This window comes from Saccostrea cucullata, unplaced genomic scaffold, assembly GCF_032062105.1.
Source record: "Saccostrea cucullata isolate Sc308-1 unplaced genomic scaffold, CSIRO_AGI_Scuc_v1 ctg2895, whole genome shotgun sequence".
NCBI lineage: Eukaryota > Metazoa > Mollusca > Bivalvia > Ostreida > Ostreidae > Saccostrea > Saccostrea cuccullata.
In genome coordinates, this window is record NW_026934891.1 from 1 (window position 1) to 20,772 (window position 20,772).

Genomic DNA, 20,772 nt, shown 5'->3' on the forward strand with positions numbered 1-20,772 from the left:
GGACTTATCTTTTATGTCAACTGAATAAAAAAGAAATTATTTTGGAGAAAATGTTGTTTAATATTGTTTAGTAAATAAAGTCTATAAATGACAATGTTTGAAGAGGTATTTTGTGATTTTTCATATTCCCTTTATGATAAGTACCCCTAAAAATATTTGAAAATGTGAAGTCGTAATATTTAATTACCAAACCAAGTTTCAAAGCCTGCACTAGATTTAAAAACAAGGAAACATATCATGAGCTTTTAACTGATTGATAAGCAAGTACTAATTTATCATTTTGAAAAGTTTGAAAATCTTGTGACAAAGACTTTTCCAACATAGGTTCTACCTTAAGATGGAGATGTTTGTGAGAAAGGCTAACACTCTTATTTAATAAAAGCTTAATACATGTAATATTTTTTTTTATTTCACCAAATTTTAAATTCAAAATAATTATGTTAAAATGTTTAATAATGTCATACAAATTAATGTTAAACAATCCATATTTGGCAGTAAAAAATGCTTCCTTCTTTAACTTAACAAAGCACAAGTCTATATATATCTGGGTTACTGGGACATTGAAATCATTCCATATTCATCTCCAACCAGGAAGTAAATAATAAACAGTCAAAGTGTGACTTAAATCTCTTTCCGTCATTCCAAAGTTTGTTTGTCAACAGATATATACATTTAGAAATCATATCTGCATTAAATGTAAGTACAGGGTTGTCTGCAGACAAGAAATTATTTTTTTTTTCTTAAAGGGACATTGATTTTTTGTTTATTAAAGTCCTGTGACCAAATTCTTTTACATAATATTTATAATATTAATTTATTTACAATAGAGTAGTTTTGAACATTTATTCAATTATGGGGTGTTCCTCTTCAGTCTATAATTAGAGCCAGACAACATTATAATTGTAGTTCAGCTTTAACAATTAAATTGAAGATGTAAAACTGTAGCAGTTTCGCAACCCATATGCACGTAACTAACAATAAAATGATAATTTCAGATGGCACTTTCCAAATCAAAAATTTCAGGCACTGCCCAACACTTTCTAGAGTGTGGTTTTGAAGATTGTGAGAGAAATAGTGAATTTTACTGTAATTCCTGTCATCATCGCATGTGTAAACCATGCAGAGACCAACATTTAAAGATTCCAGAAAACAAGAACCATGAGGTGGTCCTTTACCAGCTACGAAGACGACAACTTCCTGTGATGAAATGCAAGATCCACCCAACCAAAGAAATAGATATTTACTGCAAAGACTGCAATATTTCTTTATGTTCAAAGTGTTCAACAATGCAAGGGCACCAGAGACATTGTTTTATTGATTTAGAAACTATTTACACAGAGAAATTTGAACTTTACCAAAAAGAACTATCTAAAATCCATAATTACTTTGTTCCTACATCACAGGATTTACAGAAAGAAATTCGGGAAGATGCCACAGAAGTTAAACAGATCATGGACAGCATACGGACATCCATGAAGGCTGAAGCCGAGTCTCTCAAAAACATGGTGGACACAGTGGTCTCAGAAAATATGGAAGAATTAAACCAAATAGAGCAGTCATTACTGGAGAAATTAAAGAGCCAAGAGAAGACATTTGATGATTATATTGCCTATCTCAGTGACCTTATTAAAGAGTTCCAGAGTTACCTGTCCTCTACTGAGCTCACTAACTTCACAACTAAACTTCCAGACAACTTAGAAATAAAATTCATACCAGAAACCACCAAGCCTGTCACACCAGAATTTTCTTCTGCTCAATATAGCAAAAATGATGTTGCTAAATTATTAGGGAAAGTAATTAAATCAGATAGAAAGGAAAGAATAAAAAGAGTAAAGCCAATGGAAATTCCTACTCCTGCTTCATCAATGATATCTACAAGTGAACAGTCAAAACGAGATAAACACGTGAAATCTGACAAGAAACAAACAATGTCTCTATCTGCCTCTGTCTCCAAGGTCAGGGAGTTCAATGTACCAGGTGTTGATCGTGTATTACATGTATCACTAGATCAACAAGACAGACTCTGGATCAGTGACAGGTATGGTAATCTTGTCCAAACAGATCTAAAGGGGAATGTGATACAGAAGATAAAAACCAGTGATGGACGTGGTTATCACACAGTGACCCAGGACAGGGGTCTGATTTTTACAGACCAAGACAAGAAAGTCATCAATAGGATAACACAGGATAATAATATCACTGAATTCATTACAACTGGAGACTGGGCACCACTCAGCATACACTCCTCCCACATCAACGGGGACTTACTGGTGGGGATGAGGTATGGGTATGGAGAGGGTAAAGTCACCAGGTACAACAAGACAGGAAAAGAACTACAGAACATACGGGAAAACAAAGGACAGAATCTGTATAGTGATCCACGCTACATCACAGAAAACATCAATGGAGATATTTGTACATCAGACTTTAATAAAGACTATTATAAAATGGCAGTAGTGGTGGTGAATAAATCAGGACAACACAGGTTCTCCTACACAGGTCAGGATTCATTGTTCAGTCCCTTTGGAATCTGTACTGATGTCCTCGGTCACATCCTGGTGTGTGATATATACAGTAACACTGTTCACCTCCTTGATCAGGACGGTCAGTTCTTGTTTCTATTACTCACACCACAACGAGGGATACCCTATCCATGTAGTGTGTGTGTGGATGATGAGAACAATCTCTATGTGGGACAACAATACACCAACACACTGACAGTGTACAAGTATCTACAGTGATAATAATTCTGTCAGTTGTGTATAATTATAAACTGAATGGAATTTTTAATTTGAATTTGTGATTTCAAGCACAGAAATAAATATCCTGAATAGTGTTCCCTTCAATAAACATTATAATATTATTTTTATAAAACAAATTGAACAGACTGTAAATTGATGATTAACATTACATCAACACTTTTTTGGAATCCCAATTAAAAGATATCAGTCTATTTTTCTATGTGGTGAATGGTGAAAATAAATATGAAACAAAATATGGCTCAATCTACAGTAAAACATGGTTATAGTGAAATGCTTGAAATAACATGCAAGTCATGCTTACAGTACCTAGTATGCTTTTAAAACATGTAAACTTAAAGAATATATATAATGAATTAAAATCGTACATCTCAGAGCTTCACTTTCAGTACTGTCGGTACAAGTATTACAAATCTCATTCCCATGGTAAAAATATGTTCTCCTTGGTAAAATATTCATTCACTGTGGATAACATATTTCCACAAATGAATTCAAAGTCACCAACAAGAGACGTTTGTAAAACACTTATGCCCCCCTCCTCCTAAATTGGAATTTTTCTAAGTCCAAAAAAGGCATAACTCTGTCAAAAATGGCGCAATTGTATCCACAACAGAAATTGACCTAAATAGTCATATGATAAATCTGTATGCCAAATTTATTTTCAGTATGTGCAACCTCTGCAAAGAAAATGAAAGGAAAGTGCGAATAATTGGAATTTTTTTGTAAGTTTAAGGGGCATAACTCTGTCAAAAATGGCACGATTGTACCCAAAACAAATCTTGACCTAGATATTCATCTGATAAATCTGTATACTAAATTTCATCTCAGTATGTGCAACGTGTGCAAAGAAAATGAACGGAAACTGCAAATAATTGAAATTTTTCTAAGTCCAAGGGGCATAACTCTGTCAACCAGAAGTCTCTGTGGAGACTGTAGCTCTACTGCTTTGTACTTATCAAAAACCATTGCACTATTTTGTTACTTATGTATCTTTGTGTAGTCTACTTATTTTGAAATCAAACTAAAACTGTACAAGGAGTAGCGTTTTAAAGGAATTTCACAGAAAACTCTATTTTTAGTAACCATGGCAACACTGTTCATCGAAATCAAAAACCGATGCACTATTCTATGTATCTAAGTGTGTAGTCGACTTGTGTGCCAAGTTATATTGAAATCAGACCAAAACTGTAGAAGGAGTAGCGTTTTGAAGGAATTTCAAAGAAAATTCTATTTTTAGTAACCATGGCAACACCGTTCATCGAAATCAAACTAGAACTGTCCAATAGGGACAAATAGCCCCCGCTGGGTTTTTCAGAGAAGGTGCCAATTCAAAAATACTTTATGGATCTAGAGGTGTTCATGATTTACTTACAAAAATTTGCAGTGAAATATGATTGCTCATCATGTTTCTTAGTGAATGAAACAAAGGTGCAACCAAATGAAACATCAATACTAATACATTGTAATTCCATTGTAACATTTTTTTTTTTATTTTTTCATTTTATTTTTTTTTATTACTGCATTAAAAAAATATATTGCAATTATGTGTTATGTCACTCTGCAAACTAATTGTTGAAAAAAAAAACAATATACAAAATCAAATTAAACTTGATATATCAATTTGAAATGCATTTTGAAAATAAAGAGCTGGTCATCCAGTAATGAAGTGCTTTGACAGACAATAAATTACAATTAAGAGAATAAGAGAAGAGAGATCTTTAATTCTTGTGCCTTATTCCCTGGAGATAGATAACACACACGCTTGATAAGAAATATGCCTTAACAACTTCCAACACCAAACTCATTAATTTATCTTTAACTGGATGCATGTCCAGTCATTATTCCCAAGAGACAAAAGAAATAACATTATCTTCTGTGCAATGTAAAAACTGTTTTTAACACTTGATGATGTTTCTTTTTTTAAAGTTTTTATGAGTAGTTTTAAGCTGTAGTATTTTTGAACAGATATTCTAGATTCTATATCTCAAACCTTATACATGAGCCCAAAATGAACAAGTCAATTAAAATAAAAAATAAAACCTGTAAAATGCAAAAAAAATTAACAAAAAGAGTTGAAAATTCCAGGTGCACACCTTCATATGGTGAATAATAAGTGTACAAATTTTCAGATTAATCCTTGCAATAGTTTCTGAGAAACGGTCCAGACAATTCCACAAAATAAAAATGAAAAAAAAACACCTGTAAAATTCAAAATAATAATCCAATCAAGATTAAAATATCAGATGCACAACTTCATATGGTGAATAATATGTGTACAAATTTTCAGACAAATCCTTCCAAGAGTTTCTGAGTTTCTTGTTTTTTCTATTCCCAATGATCAAATACATCTTTCCACCAAAGCATTTTTTGATATTGGAAGTATTTATTTTTTTATCTTAAAAAACTTACTTCCTTCCACAGACTTAAATGCAATCTTCAATAATTAATTTCTGCTTAGGTAATTAAATTTTTGAAAATTTCTCTTGGTAAATCCCTTCCTACTCTAAAATGCTTTAAAATTATATCAAGATATTTTACAAACGATTGCTATTCAAGGTTAGAAATTTTGGTCCTAATATGGGTCGGATACCTGAAATCAGACCAAAACTGTAGAAGGAGTAGCGTTTTAAAGGAATTTCACAGAAAATTCTATTTTTAGTAACAATGGCAACACCGTTCATCGAAATCAAAAACCCATGCACTATTCTATGTATCAAAGTGTAGTCTGCTTGTGTGCCAATTTATATTGAAATCAGACCAAAACTGTAGAAGGAGTAGCGTTTTAAAGGAATTACACAGAAAATTCTATTTTTAGTAACCATGGCAACACCGTTCATCGAAATCAAAAAACGATGCACTATTCTATGTATCTTAGTGTACTCTACTTGTGTGCCAAGTAATATTGAAATCAGACCAAAACTGTAGAAATAGTAGCGTTTTTAAGGAATTTCAAAGAAAATTCTATTTTTAGTAACCATGGCAACACCGTTCATTGAAATTAAAAACCGATGCACTATTCTATGTATCTTAGTGTAGTCTACTTGTGTGCCAAGTAATATTGAAATCAGACTATAAGTGTAGGAGGAGTAGCATTTTGAAAAATTGTTTACAGACAGACGGACAGACAGACGGACGGACGCCGAACGCATTACTATCGCATACGCTCTTCTGGTCTCTGACCTGTAGAGCTAAAAATGGTGCGATCGTACCCAAAACAGAACTTAATTTAGATATCCATGTGATATATCTGTATATCAAATTTCATTTCAGTATGTGCAATGGTTGCAAAGAAAATGAACGGAAACTAAGTACAGACAGTAGCAAAGCAATATGCCCTCCCTTCTTCGAAGGGGGGCATAATAAAGAAGGCAGCATTAAAGAAAATAATCATATGAAAACCAGGTTATATCAAACAGTGGACTTGACTGGAAACACTGTTAACATGTAATATGACTCAGTTTTTACAGACATGCAGCTACCTTCCAAGCCTGAGTGTGTGGCCATCTTAAGGTCAATACTGGAGTCCAGGCCCCAAGACCATAAATTGAGAATATACTTAAGTCAAAATTTTGAATTCTAATAGCTTGAGTTTTATTTAACAATTATGCTTAAAATTTTGCAATTTTAAATGATATTTAAATTCAAAAATTTTGATTCACTATCAAAATTTTTTCATAAGTTATATTCGATTGAAATTTTGACTTAAGTCTGTTTTCAGTTTATGGTCTTGGGGCCAGTTCATTATGGACAATCAGGGCTGATCTGACCGTTATCAGTTTACGAGCTTTTCCCTCCTGTTTGATGTCAAACACAAGTCTTGCTTGCTTCTGTCTAGATGGGTCATGTTTAGAACATTATGTTAACTGAAAAATAGGAGAAATCGGGATTTAGAAACAAGAGGCCCATGGGCCACATCGCTCACCTGAGAAGCTTTGACCATTCTGTTCTTTACCAGATTTCCCCCTTGTAATACATATTGTGACCAAACCCTACCCCACTGATTATAATCAAAACAATTTGAAATCTACACTACCATAGAATGCTTTGATTCCCCATTGTAAAACTTTGATTCCCCATTGTGGCTCCGCCCTATCCTATTTTAACAATTTAGAATCTACACTACCCCAGGATGCTTAAACATAAGTTTCAGCTTTTCTGGCCCAGTGGTTCTTGAGAAGATGATTTTCAAAGATTTTTCCTATATATTTCAATGTTAAACTTTGATTCCCCATTGTGGCCCCGCCCTACCCCGGGGGTCATGATTTGAACAATTTCAAATCTGCACTACCCCAGGATGCTTCCACATAAGTTTCAGCTTTCCTAGCATAGTGGTTCTTGAAAAGAAGATTTTTTAATGACCCTACCCAATTTTTGTCTTTTTGTCTTTCCTTCGGCTCAGGTGAGCTTAAAAAATAGATTTGTAAACGCCCTTAAAAAATGATACAACCACTGCAATTTACAAATTGTCCATTCATTTTTGTAAATAAATGTGACCTTGAACATAAGGTGACCTTGATTTAAAAATGACACATCAAAAGTTCAAACTTACTCCAGCTAATCCTTTGGCCTGTGAGACATCAGGTTCAGCGTGTCTGAAGTACACCCCCACACGATCCACCGACACACTGGACAGTTTCATCCACCCCCATACTGAAATAAGTTATAATTTAGTTATAACTTTTGTAACTAAAAAAAAGTTACAAAAAAGTTAAAACTATAAGTTATCGGAGTTTGGAACCGCATGTTTAAAGTGAGGTATAATTTAGTTATAACTTAGTTACAAAAAAGTTATAACTTTTGTAAAACTTTTCACCTTTAAGATAACCTTAAGTTATTAAAAAGTTATAACTACAAAAAGTTATACTTATTAAAAGTTACAAAAAAAGTTATAAAAAAGTTACAAAGTTATATATTAGTTATACCCAAATAAACAGTGGGAAAGTTACAAAAAAGTTATACCCAAAAAAAATTATGAAAAAGTTACTTAAAAAGTTATACCCGAAAAAAGTTATACCCAGGAAAAGTTATAACTAAAAAAAGTTATACCTATTATAAAGTAATGAAAAAGTTACAAAAAAAGTTATACCCCAAGAAAGTTATGAAAAAGTTACAGAAAAGTTATAACTACAAATAGTTATAACTACAAAAAGTTATAACTTTAAACCAGAAGTCTCTGTCGAGACTGAAGCTCTACTAGTTTGTACTATAACTATAAGCAGTTCTTAAGCAGTTGGGAATTGAAACTACCACAGCAATAAAAAGAATAATGATTCTTGTTTAAGTCTCTTTATGTTCTTAGTGTAGTCTACTTGCATGCCACATTATATTATAATCAGACTTTAACTGCAGGAGGAGTAGCATTTTGAGAGTTTTTAACAGAAATTTCTATTTTCAGTTACCACGGCATCACAGTTCATTGAAATTAAAAACCGATATCCAGAATTATGTATCTTAGTGTTATCTACTTGTGTGCCAAGTTATATTGAAATCAGACCAAAACAGTTTTTCACCACGGAAACACTGTTCATCGAAATAAAAAACCGATACACAGAATTATGTATCTTAGTGTAGTCTACTTGTGTGCCAAGTTATATTGAAATCAGAACAAAACTGTAGGAGGAGTAGCATTTTGAAAGAATTTCACAGAAATTTCTATTTTTAGTAACAACGCCAACACCGCTCATTCAAATCAAAAACCGATATACAGAATTATGTATCTTAATGTAGTCTGCTTGTGTGCCAAGTTATATTGAAATCAGACCAAAACTGTAGGAGGAGTAGCATTTTGAAAAAATTTCATAGAAATTTCTATTTTTAGTAACCACGGCAACACCGTTCATTGAAATCAAAAACCGATACACAGAATTATGTATCTTAGTGTAGTCTACTTGTGTGCCAAGTTATATTGAAATCAGACCAAAACTGTAGGAGGAGTAGCATTTTAAAAAATTGTTTACAGACAGACGGACAGACAGATAGACGGATGGACGGACGACGGACACCTTACTATAGCATAAGCTCTTCTGGTTTTTGACCAGTAGAGCTAATAAAAACTTTTGTAAAAGTTCCAGTGAAATTATACACTTTATGTTAACCCGTTGTGGATTTACTCAATTATAAGTTTTTAAAAAGCTGCTCATTAAAATTTGTACAAATTTTTTTTTTGAAATTTATACAAAAAAGATAATATAAAACAAATTAAAGGCAATTACAATTTTACTTAATAACCATGATAAAGATAGCTTGGCTCATTGTCAAATACAACTGAATGAATGCACATGCATGTTTTCAAGTCTACCTTATTTTTCATCATGTCATCTTCAACAGATTGAAATTTCTCTGGTTGTTTTATAGAATACATTTTTAGCATATAGCAGTTAGGGTCTTTGTACAATTACCTAGCATACTGCATTCTATTTTTGCTAATTTGTATAAACAGACATAACTTTTTAAATATAAACACCCTATTTATTTATGATCTAGCTGTACATGTACTTTAAAAAAGAGAAAGGTTCTAAACAGTGATTTCAGTTACAGTTCTTAGCTGCATACCACCCCAGTCCTTGCACAGGTATCCTTGCAGGTGTACAGTTGTGGTTTTTATCTTTATTATTTGAAGATAGGCTGCACTGGAAGTAAGCTTAGTTAGTTGACAGACTTAGCCATCCCTTGACATGCCACACTCCTAGTAGGCCAAGTTAGTTGAAGGAGTTGGCCATTCCTTGACAGGCTGCACTGGTAGTTGGTCAAGTTTGTTGACGGACTTGACCGTCCCTTGACAGGCAGCACTGGTAGTTGCTCAAGTAGTTGGTCAAGTTTGTTGACGGACTTGACCGTCCCTTGACAAGCCGCAAAAGTAGTGAGCCAAGTTGGTCAACGGTCTTTACCGTCCCTTGACAGGCCACACTGGTAGTAAGCCGAGTTAGTTGATGGACTTGACCGTCCCTTGAAAGGTCGCACTGGTATAGGGTAAGTTAGTTGACGGACTTGGCCATCCCTTGACAGGTTGCACTGGTAGTAGGTCAAGTTAGTTGAAGGACTTGACCGTCCCTTGAAAAGCTGCACTGGTAGTAAGCCAACCTAGTTGGACTTGGTCATTCAATGACAGGCTGCACTGGTAATAGGCCAAGATACTTAGTAGTTGAAGGACTTGACAAGCCGCACTGGTAGTCAGCTGAGCTAGTTGATGGACTTGGTCAGCCCTTGACAGGCCGCATTGGTAGTCAGCCGAGCTGGCCGAGGGACTTGGCTGGTGGTCTGCACCCCTCATTTAGGGACCGAGCTGGTCAGAACTCAGATGTCTTGGTTGGCAGGCAGTGTGACTAGTAGTCTTTAAAGTTTTCGTTGAAATATGCTTGCGATTTCAACCTTCAAATCATTTTTCTTCAATTCTGCAAAAAATTATGAAGGTTCAAAATTAAGATATTTCCAGCACTCATCTGATCGAATATCAAATTGAAACCACTCTTTCATATCAATTCATTCAAATTCATTAATTCATCCATAACATGGCAATCAATACTAATTAAAGATCTATACCTACAGGAATTAGTTTTAGATTGATAGATTTATTGAATTTTGAAATGAAAAAAAAAATTACTTACTATAAGCACATAATATTTTTTGAAGAATTTGAACACTCCAAGTCAGCACATAAGTCAGTAATGTTCATGGAATATCATATACCAGTATGCTGCTTTAATAAAAAAAAAAAATTAGAGAATTAATCTTAAATTACTCAATTCATTACATTTACGTTGCAGCTATAGATCATGTTATGATCATGTCGATGTTTATAAGGCTTCACATTATTATAACAGTTCAGGGAATCAAAAAACAATTTTGGGAATAGATGTGACAAAGAACAGCATATTTTATCAATATTATACTAAATGCTGAAAAAATATTGTGTGTTTCAAATACTTTCAATTTCTTTGCTTCAGTCTTTGTCATTCGACAGATACCAATCAAAACAAACAAGAAATACAAGATTCACACGCCTAGAATTTAAATGTTCTTCCTAATAGGAATGTTCTTCGAGAGCTGCTAAGTATTCTTTACCAAAATCATTAAAATGTTAGCTTAAATATCGCCTTACCAACTGGTTTTATCTCCTTATATTCTATCAATACTTTCAACATCACAACATTCAAATCGTCCATGAAAACATCCGCGCTGTGTTGTTGACTAATCATAGACCTCAAAAACGTCACGTGATAGGAAAAAAAACTAGAAAACTGACCAGTCAGCAAGGGACCCGCCATGGGGTAGAATTATAAGGTGCAGCTTACGGAGAATAAGCAACAGCAACTGTACTGTATTCTTAAAATTTTAAGATAATTCCTGAATATTCAAAAACCTGAAAATAATATCCTTGTATTTACATTAGGCAATAAAGAAAAACTGAACATTGAATGTATATTTACACAATTATGAAGCTTAATTATCTTACATAAAATGCCAGCCTTCATTGAATGCAAAATTTAATATAACTTCAAACAAACAGCAGTTGCAGACAAAGATTTTCATTAATCTTAAAGTGACAGATAAAGAAAAGCCTACTAAATTTTCTGCAGCAGGCTAGATAATTAATCCCAAGGGATTAATTGTACCTTTCTAATCATTTTCTTCTAAAGTTACAATAAGAACTTTTTCAGTATTAATGATAGAATGGGGTTTTTATACAACTACCTTAAAAATTAATAATATTCTTGAATTAACACAAAGTAAAAAAACAAGAGGCCCAGGGACCACAGCGCTCACCTGAGCACATCAGGCTTGAATTTAAACCCATCCCCACCCCCCTCCGGGCGTTCATCATTTGAACAAACTAGAATCTACATTACCTGAGAATGATTCCATATAAATATCACTAATCATAGCTTTGAAGTACTTGTAAAGAAGATTTTAAAAGGTTTCCCTATATATCCCTAAGTAAAACTTGGGTCGGCTATTTTGGCCCCACCCTAGCCCCAGGGGTCATGATTTGAACAAACTTGAATCTGCACTACCTGAGGATGATTCCACATGAGTTTTATCTTTCCTGGCCCAGCGGTTCTGGAGAAGAAGATTTTTAAAGATTTTTCCTATATATTCCTATGTAAAACTTGGGTCGGCTATTTTGGCCCCACCCATGCCCCAGGGGTCATGATTTGAACAAACTTGTATCTACACTACCTGAGGATGATTCCACATGAGTTTCATCTTTCATGTCCTAGTGGTTCTGGAGAAGATTTTTTTAAAGATTTTTCCTATATATTCCTATGTAAAACTTGGGTCGGCCATTTTGGCCCCACCCTTGCCCCAGGGGTCATAATTTGAACAAACTAGAATCTACACTTCCTGAGGATGATTCCACATGAGTTTCATCTTTCCTGTCCTAGTGGTTCTGGAGAAGAAGATTTTTCTTATATATTCCTATGTAAAACTTGGGTCGACCATTTTGGCCCACCCTTGCCCCGGGGGTCATGATTTGAACAAACTTAAATCTGCTCTACCTGAGGATGATTCCACATGAGTTTTAGCTTTCCTGTCCCAGTGGTTATGGAGAAGAAGATTTTTAAAGATTTTTCCTATATATTCCTATGTAAAACTTGGGTCAGCCATTTTGGCCCCATCCTTGCCCCCGGGGTCATGATTTGAACAAACTTGAATCCACACTACCTGAGGATGATTCCCCATGAGTTTCATCTTTCCTGGCCCAGTGGTTATAGAGAAGAAGATTTTTAAACATTTTTCCTATATATTCCTATGTAAAACTTGGGTCGGTCATTTTGGCCCCACCCTTGCCCCGGGGGTCATGATTTGAACAAACTTGAATCCACACTACCTGAGGATGATTCCACATGAGTTTCATCTTTCCTGGCCCAGCGGTTCTGGAGAAGAAGATTTTTTAAAAATGTCATTAATTTTTAACAAATTCATGATTATCTACCCTTGGAAAAGGGCGTGGCCCTTCTTTTGAACAAACTTGAATTCCCTTTACCCAAGGATACTTTGTGCCAAGTTTGGCTGAATTTGGTCAAGTGGTTCTTGAGAAGAAGATGAAAATGTGAAAATTTTACGACGACAACGACAACGACGACAGACAACGGACAAATTTTGATCAGAAAAGCTCACTTGAGCCTTCGGCTCAGGTGAGCTAAAAAGTAAATCAAAAAATCTTCTTTAATCTATTTCTTGTTTTTAGAATTCAATGAAATCATAACTATTTCACAAAAATAAATAATAAAAAATTACATTTAAATCCATATTTCAGAGTGTTCATAGCATTCCAAATTGACCAACTTCAAAACAAACTTCATTTGCGGTAATTCATCTCAATGTGACAGATAAAGATAATACTCTGGATTTTCTTCAGGAGGAAAGCTAATTAATCCCAAAAGGCCTCATAGCAGCATTCAGTTTACAATGGGAACATCTTCAGCAGTTATCTCTCTTTGCCAATGCATTTTTATATAAAGTAAGGGAATCTACCACACCTCCAAACCAGGGGACATAGAGAAACAAACTTAGCATCAAAATATGTTTTTCTGCCTACTGAACTACCATACCAAATTTGAACTAGATTGGGCAACCATAAAAAAAGTTGCCCATTCATTCTTATGCATTGTTAAGGAATCTACCCCACCACCCCGGCTCCAAACCAGAAGACATAGAGAACCAAACTTAGCATTAAAATATGTATTTCTGCCTACTTAACTACCATACCAAATTTGAACTTGATTGGGCAACCATAAAAAAAGTTATTGGAAAAAAACACAAAATTTGTGGACGGAAGAGTGAGAGACGGACAGACAGACAGACGGACAGACAGAGTGATTACTATAGGGCACCCGCAAATCCTTGCGGGGCCCTAATTAAATAAATAATTCATAATTAATTTATTTTTAATCCAAATAAACGTAATTCTGCAATTCAAAACTTAGTTTAAATCTTAAAATACCAGTTGGTGCATCGTCTCAAGCCACGGTCCGGAGTCCGCATTGGCTCTCTCCTACCCGTGGCTGCTTGATCACAAAAAGTGTCGTAATCTTGAATATTTACATTTGCAAATGTTTTCCTTTATATAACACTACTGAAAGCAATGCGTATTTATAACTGTATAAATACAAGTACGGGGTCAAGAGGTCATAGATGTGCGTATAGATAAACGTTCGACGTAATTTCTCTGTGACGTCATAAAGGGTCGACGCACGTTCAGTGGATTACAGATATGCCGTTGGCTTTGAAAAATAACGCATTTCACACGTTAAAAGCCACAATCAGGCAAATGTAAAGTATGAATAAGTCACAAATGTAAATATAAGTAATAAGGTATCACTTTAAAACATCTATCGGGCTATAAATACGGGTTGGTACGAGATTAAATTCATCATAAAGCCCTTCGGGCTTTATGGAATTTAATCTCGTGACCAACCCGTATTTATATCCCGATAGATGTTTTAAAATGATACCTTATTACTTAAACTTATTATGCAAACAATAAAATCTACAGGTACTAGTCCTCTGCTTAAATGTTAACATGACTGGCAGTCTTTATTTCCAACATCGTAATATCTGTTTAAAATGAACATGCACATACTCTAGTCTGTTGTTTATCTTTCTAGCCACCCATATTACGACTGATTTTCTTCAGATTTCAAACAAACTGTGTAGAATTGTACCATTACATAATACACATAGCTGAAATTTACGAACTGTTGACCACAAATGTCACCTAGTACAAACACCTGTGTCACAGTAAACAATAGGGAAATTCACACAGTTTTGCGCACGAAGAAAAATCCGTGCAAAATTCACATGACTTCATGAGATTACAACATTTTACTGTTTATATCTCTTGCAGGGCATTTTTATTTCCCTAGAATGATGGAATATTTATTCCCAACTTCAGATGCACATGCATTATTATAATTTACAAGACAAATATTAAGTCTCATCAGGGTCTCAATAAATACGTATTTTCTGAGAGAGAAAGAGAGAGAAATTAATTATTCCCAACTTTAGTTGAATCTAACATGACAATAATTTGATATAGACAAGAGAGAGAGAGAGAGAGAGAGAGAGAGAGAGAGAGAGAGAGATCTTCTCATTTATAGATGTAATTTACAAGATTTTATTTCACATCCCTTCTGTTGAACTTGACATGAGAGTGGACAGCATATTTATTATGAATGAGACATCAATCATTGGTAGTAAACAATAATAATTAATATTGTCTAAGAGCCCTGGCAGTCCCTTTTTTCTTAAAAAAAATTATCTATATATTCCTAGTGAATTTTACCTCTGATTAACAATAGGAATTGACAGTTTTCTGCTGCAGTGTTTGGGGAAAAAAACATTTTGAACATGATCAAAATTCATTTAAATTAACACTTAGTTATAATGTTATTTTTGAAAAAAAAAAGTAAGAATGTCAAGTAGTATCCATTAATTAACCCCAAAAACTTGTACATTTATACTGGTTATGCTTGAAAATGGCTAAGTTTAGAGAAGTTACATTTTAGTTATACATGAAAATGACAAAGTCCAGAAAAGTTATGTTTAAGTTATACATGAAAATGATGAAGTCCAAAAAAGTTACATTTTATTTATAACTTTTTTGTACCTCAGAGCCTACCCAAGGTATAACTAAGTTATACTTTAATTATAACTTAGTTATAACTTTTTTCGGTATGGGCCTTCACAACCAGCTGATTGATGCTCAACTCATGAGTTTTCTAAACAAATGAGTCATAATTCAGAATTAAAATGCTTTATTATAAGAGAAGGTTTGGTTATGAAGACTATACAGCTATATAGTTTAAGAAAGTGAAGATGCTAAAGCATTCACCTCGTGGCGATTCTTCTCTTTGTTGTGGAAGAAGAAAGGCATTTTTTCTCCAGACTCCACTTTTTCCACTCTGAAGCCTTTATATAGTGGTCATCTTTGGTACCTTAATTTTCTTCTGCCTGACCTGAAATATTCCAAATATGTCAAATATCATCATTATTAAATAATGACAAGGCATGGAACAGAAATTTGGGAAACTTGTTTATCTATAAAATTAATATATCATTTACTATTTATTATGAAACATTTCAACCATATACAGTGTACCATTGTTTCAAATTGGTTTGGGTTTTTAAAGACCTAGATAATTGACCAGTTCTCTATAAATGGTGAATTCAATTTAATATTATTAATATAATTGAGCCGTCCCATGCGAAAAGGGCCCTTATGTATTTTGACGTCATAATGAGAAAAACGCCGGTAAAGATAACGTCATAATATGCAAGTTGCAAGTGAGACATTTCTCAACTTATTAAGGGGGGACCTATGTCCGAAAAGTCTTTGTGTGAAATTTTCAAAACTTTGACATCTCTTTCCTGACCACTTGCTTTTAATTTTTAGGTATTAAAAACAATACCTTTATATGCTTATTTTTACACAGGAGCACGTGCAAAAACAGTGTGAAATGCTAAAAATAGATTATTTTCAGACATTATTGTTCTACTCCAAATATGCGCTATAAAGATCCAAAAATGTCAAATCACATTCGAAAGCAACATGTATTTAATTTATATGACTTGTATCTTTAAAATGAAGGCAAATTTATTGTAATTCATCTCGCATGAAAAAATATAAAGGAGCACAATGTAAGCATCACCCCGTTTTTCTTGTCGTATTTTTTACAATTCCGACATGCATAACAAGTAATATCTTAAAAAGTCTTTGTGTGAAAATGTTGTAATTCATACTTTTTGAAAGAAATGACCCCTCTTTTTATTTTAACAAAGAAAAAAGTATACCTTTATGATAAAATAAACGAGAAATATGACGTTTTCTTTTATTTTTGTTCTCTTCTGTCATAAATATTGACCTTTCTGCACTAAAACAAAGGTAAGTTAGCACTGACAAACATCTGAATATAAAACTAATTTGCAAAAAACAAGTATTTTGTTTTGATGAGAAATAATTTAAACAGATAAACTCTTTTTTTCTTCATATGCATTCTAATCATCCCCCCCCCCTTTCCCCGTCAACAACCAACACCTAATAGAACCTAGGAATGACTTTATACAATAAAATCTACATACACTATAAATCAATAAGTTAATATAGGTACAAGTAAATTTCTTAATTTTTTCTTAGTTTTATCCAGAAAATACAATAAATAGTAATCATAAAATTAAACGTATTTCCCTGATGCCGCTGTCTTTGCTGAATTTTATCTTATATTTTTTTGCATTTTTACATCAGCTTATCACGGAGGTATTTCTTCACAACTGGAATTGCTATGAATTATCAACCAAAGGAAGAGAATTCTAATATTAACAAACTCCATAAATCAAATAAAACTGTTATAAATGCATGAAAAAAAATTCTTTTTGTAAACTGTGTACGTTATTGATTAATAACAATGTTATGCCTATAATCACAGTTGCAAAAGTCAGCGGGAATAAAACAAACGTCGCTATTGTGACGTCACATAACGCTGCTTTGACGTAGAACGACATAGGTCCCCCCTTAACATGAACGTTATCAATATTTTTTTTCATTATTGTGTATTCGATCTAAATCCATTCAATTTTTTTAAAAAAAGAAATATCTGTTTTCAGCTCAGAGCTTAGTTTCACCTGGACATTTCCAATATTGAGCATTAATTTTGATGAAGATGATAATTATTCCGATCATAAGATTTTTCAGGCCATCATTAAAAATATTTTTGATCGATGTACTCCGACCCTCATTTTTCTAGGTGGGTAGGTAGGTAGGTAGGTTTTCCTTGCTTCACAATATTGAACAAAATGATAACTTTCATAAACCTCACAGACTTAAAAATTTATTGATATTTTTCTTCCACACTGGATAGATATACAGATTTATTATTTATTGTTTTAAAAATTTCAATAAAAAACATCCTAGAGAAATTATACTATGGAAACTGAAAAAAAAAATTCAGTGCTGAAATAAAAATGATTGGGTGGGGGCAATTTTGTCGGGTCGGTCGGAGTACATCAAACGTTTTTTTATTGTTAGCCTTATCCCATGTTTATGTTTTGATAGAGGTTGTACCTGCATGTACATGTAATTCCGCATTTATCATGTACACTTCCTTTTTAAATGCTAAACCATCATAACTGAAGTGAAATTTTTTACAAAAGAAATTCTTTTAATACCACAATTAACCTTCAGGTTTGTTCACATTCACGATTAATATTTTGCTGAGGTCTAGTGAGGCCGAAGAATTTGAAAAAGTTTGATGATCAATTCTTCGTAAAGCAGATGCATAACAAGGTAAACAACTGTCTCAGTTGTTTACCTTGTTTTGCATCTACGTCTCATATATTTTGTCCGTATAAACGTCAAAAATGACGATTTGCCTCCGTCACGGCCAAATTGACACGAGTCAACATTGTATTTAAGTACAAAATTATTTGACATCACAGACACGTTGTAATTTTTTAATGTAGCGGGGAGAGTCGGGAAAATAAATGAAAAAAAAATCTTTGAGACGCCCCCCCCCCCCCCCCCCTAAAAAAGAAAGAAATACTTCAAATAAAAAAACGGCCCTATTTTTTAATAGAGACATTGACGCTATACAAGGGGGTTGGGGCAGCTGGTTCTTTAGAAAACATCTTCAGACTAATTCAACAAATATTATATTTGGAAATGTAAAGTTCCCCCCTCCCGGACGTACAATACATCATGTACGTGCATGATGTACATACCTGCTTCTAATTACAAAAGTAATATACAAATAAATAAAGCGATATTATCTATACTTAAAATATTTTTAAAAAAATAACAATCTCCTTGAAATTTTATCTGGGAGACTGAATACTTATTTCCCTGTAAAATACCGGGTATCGTTTGAATATATATATATATTTTTTTATTTCTTACAAAAATATATATAACTCGCGTATTCGTTTTCCCTGTTTTAATATTCATGCCAAACATGACATTGCAAGCTTATTTATAGCGTTTTTAGGAATAAACCGAAAGCATTTTTACCGCTGCAAAATCATTATCTGTGTTTTATTAGTAAAAAAAATTACTTCATGAATTTATTCATTTTTTAATCAGATTTTTCAAATTCATGTATATTTAGAATAACCAGAGAGACAATAATTCTGTAACCTGCGAAAATGTTGACACTTCCTAAATGTACTTACACGTCTTGTCTGATATCGATTCCAAAATACGTCCTCTTTCCTGTATGGCTTTATATACATATGTACGTATTTAAAATTTATCATTAGATTGGTTGTGACAATTACTAGTAGTGCATTGTTTAGAATTAATTTTACGAGAACATTTATTTCAAATAGTGCATGTAAAACAAAAGCAAAAAAAGCTTAAGATCTTTCAATCCGGGAACCGATACCTAAATAAAATGATTCAATGATTAAGCGCCATTTAGAACCCCATTTTTAACATCATTTTTAGCGTCTTTTCAATATTTTCTGAAACTTTGATTGCCTGTATCTCAGTCATTAGTTGGAATATTTGAATGAAACTTGATATTTGGTTATTTTACACTGTGTGCTATCATAATCCATTGAAAAGTCAATTTTGAAAATTTTAACCTTAAGGGCCCTTTTTGCATGGGGCGGCTCATATGTTTACATTTGCAAATGTTTTCCTTTATATAACACTAATGAAAGCAATGCGTATCTATAACTGTATATTTGCATATCCATTGCTCTCTCCCGCTATGAACATGCAGTCATCAATTGCGTTCATAGGACGATAGACGCAATTGCTTCTAGCGTCTATTGCTTCTGCTATGAGTGCAATTGCTCCATTACATTCGTGTAGAACAAATTCTACTACATTTACATAGCGTGCTGAGAATTATATATATGAAATGTTTCATAAAAGGAATAAAAATAAGTTTTTAATAATATTCTTAAAAAAAAAAGAAATTCAGACTATTTAAAATTGCTGATTTATATGTTTAAAAATTCAATTTTGGTCAATGTATTTAATTGTAAAATAAAACTTTTTAAAATTGTAGATAACTGCCATATTTTTATTTTTTCATATCATATATATTTGTACAAAGAAAGATAACTCTTCACACTTGGGTAATAACACTCAGAAAGAGGAAATTTCTTTAACTAGTATATCTACTTCAAGAATGATTTCAGCTATTAAAAATAGATATGAAAAGCTAAAAAAATAAAATCAAAGAAAAACATTCTGGAATAATAATCATTATAAAAGCATCTTCATTTTTCATCATAATGTTAAATTATTGATTTTTGTCGGAGGGTTTCAATAACGTTGATCGATGACGTCACAACTGCATCAAAACAAAAATTTAGAGAATGTGATGACGGCCCTGCTTGTATCCAGATAACTGTTTGAGAGGGGAATACTTTATAAATTGTTTGTGATGCATTAGAGAAAAGAATCATTGATCAGGTGTAATTATTTTAAAGCTGTATGTTTTCCATTACTGAAGACAAGAAGCCGCGTCCTTATGTAAGTCAGGATTTCCTCTGATTTTCTTTTAAAAAATCAAAGAATGCAAATATAAGTAATAAACAACGATTATTCAGTGAACATGGCATTATGAATAGCAACTGCTCTGCTGGCATATTTTCCATGATACGCTAGCGCGCATCATGGAATATGCCAGCAGAGCAATTGCTATTCATAACGCCATGTTCACTGAATAACGTTGTTTATTTCTTATATAAATACAGGTACAGGGTCAAGGGGTCATAGATGTGCGTATGGATAAACGTTTGACGTAATTTCTCTGTGACGTCATAAAGGGTTGACGCGCGATCAGTGGATTACATACATGCCGTTGGGTTTGAAAAATTACGCATTTCACACGCTAAAAGTCACAATCAGTGTATGAATAAGTCACAAATGTAAATATAAGTAATAAGGTATCATTTTTAAACATCTAATGGGCTATAAATACGGGTTGATACGAGATTAAATTCATCATAAAGCCCTTCGGGCTTTATGGAATTTAATCTCATGACCAACTCGTATTTATATCCC

At 33.3% G+C, this 20,772-nt stretch overlaps 1 protein-coding gene across 1 annotated transcript; it reads left to right on the forward strand.

The window, feature by feature from the left end:
- Window positions 1–608: 608 nt before the first annotated feature.
- Window positions 609–3,005, forward strand: LOC134241499 (uncharacterized). The gene is made up of 2 exons (XM_062723543.1): window positions 609–696; window positions 996–3,005. The coding sequence occupies exon 2, from the start codon at window positions 996–998 to the stop codon at window positions 2,739–2,741; it is 1,746 nt and encodes a 581-aa protein (XP_062579527.1). The 5' UTR covers window positions 609–696; the 3' UTR covers window positions 2,742–3,005.
- The last annotated feature ends 17,767 nt before the right edge of the window (window positions 3,006–20,772 follow it).

Coding starts and splice junctions, on each gene's coding strand:
- LOC134241499 (XM_062723543.1), top strand. CDS start 996: ATGGCACTTTCCAAATCAAAAATTTCAGGCACTGCCCAACACTTTCTA.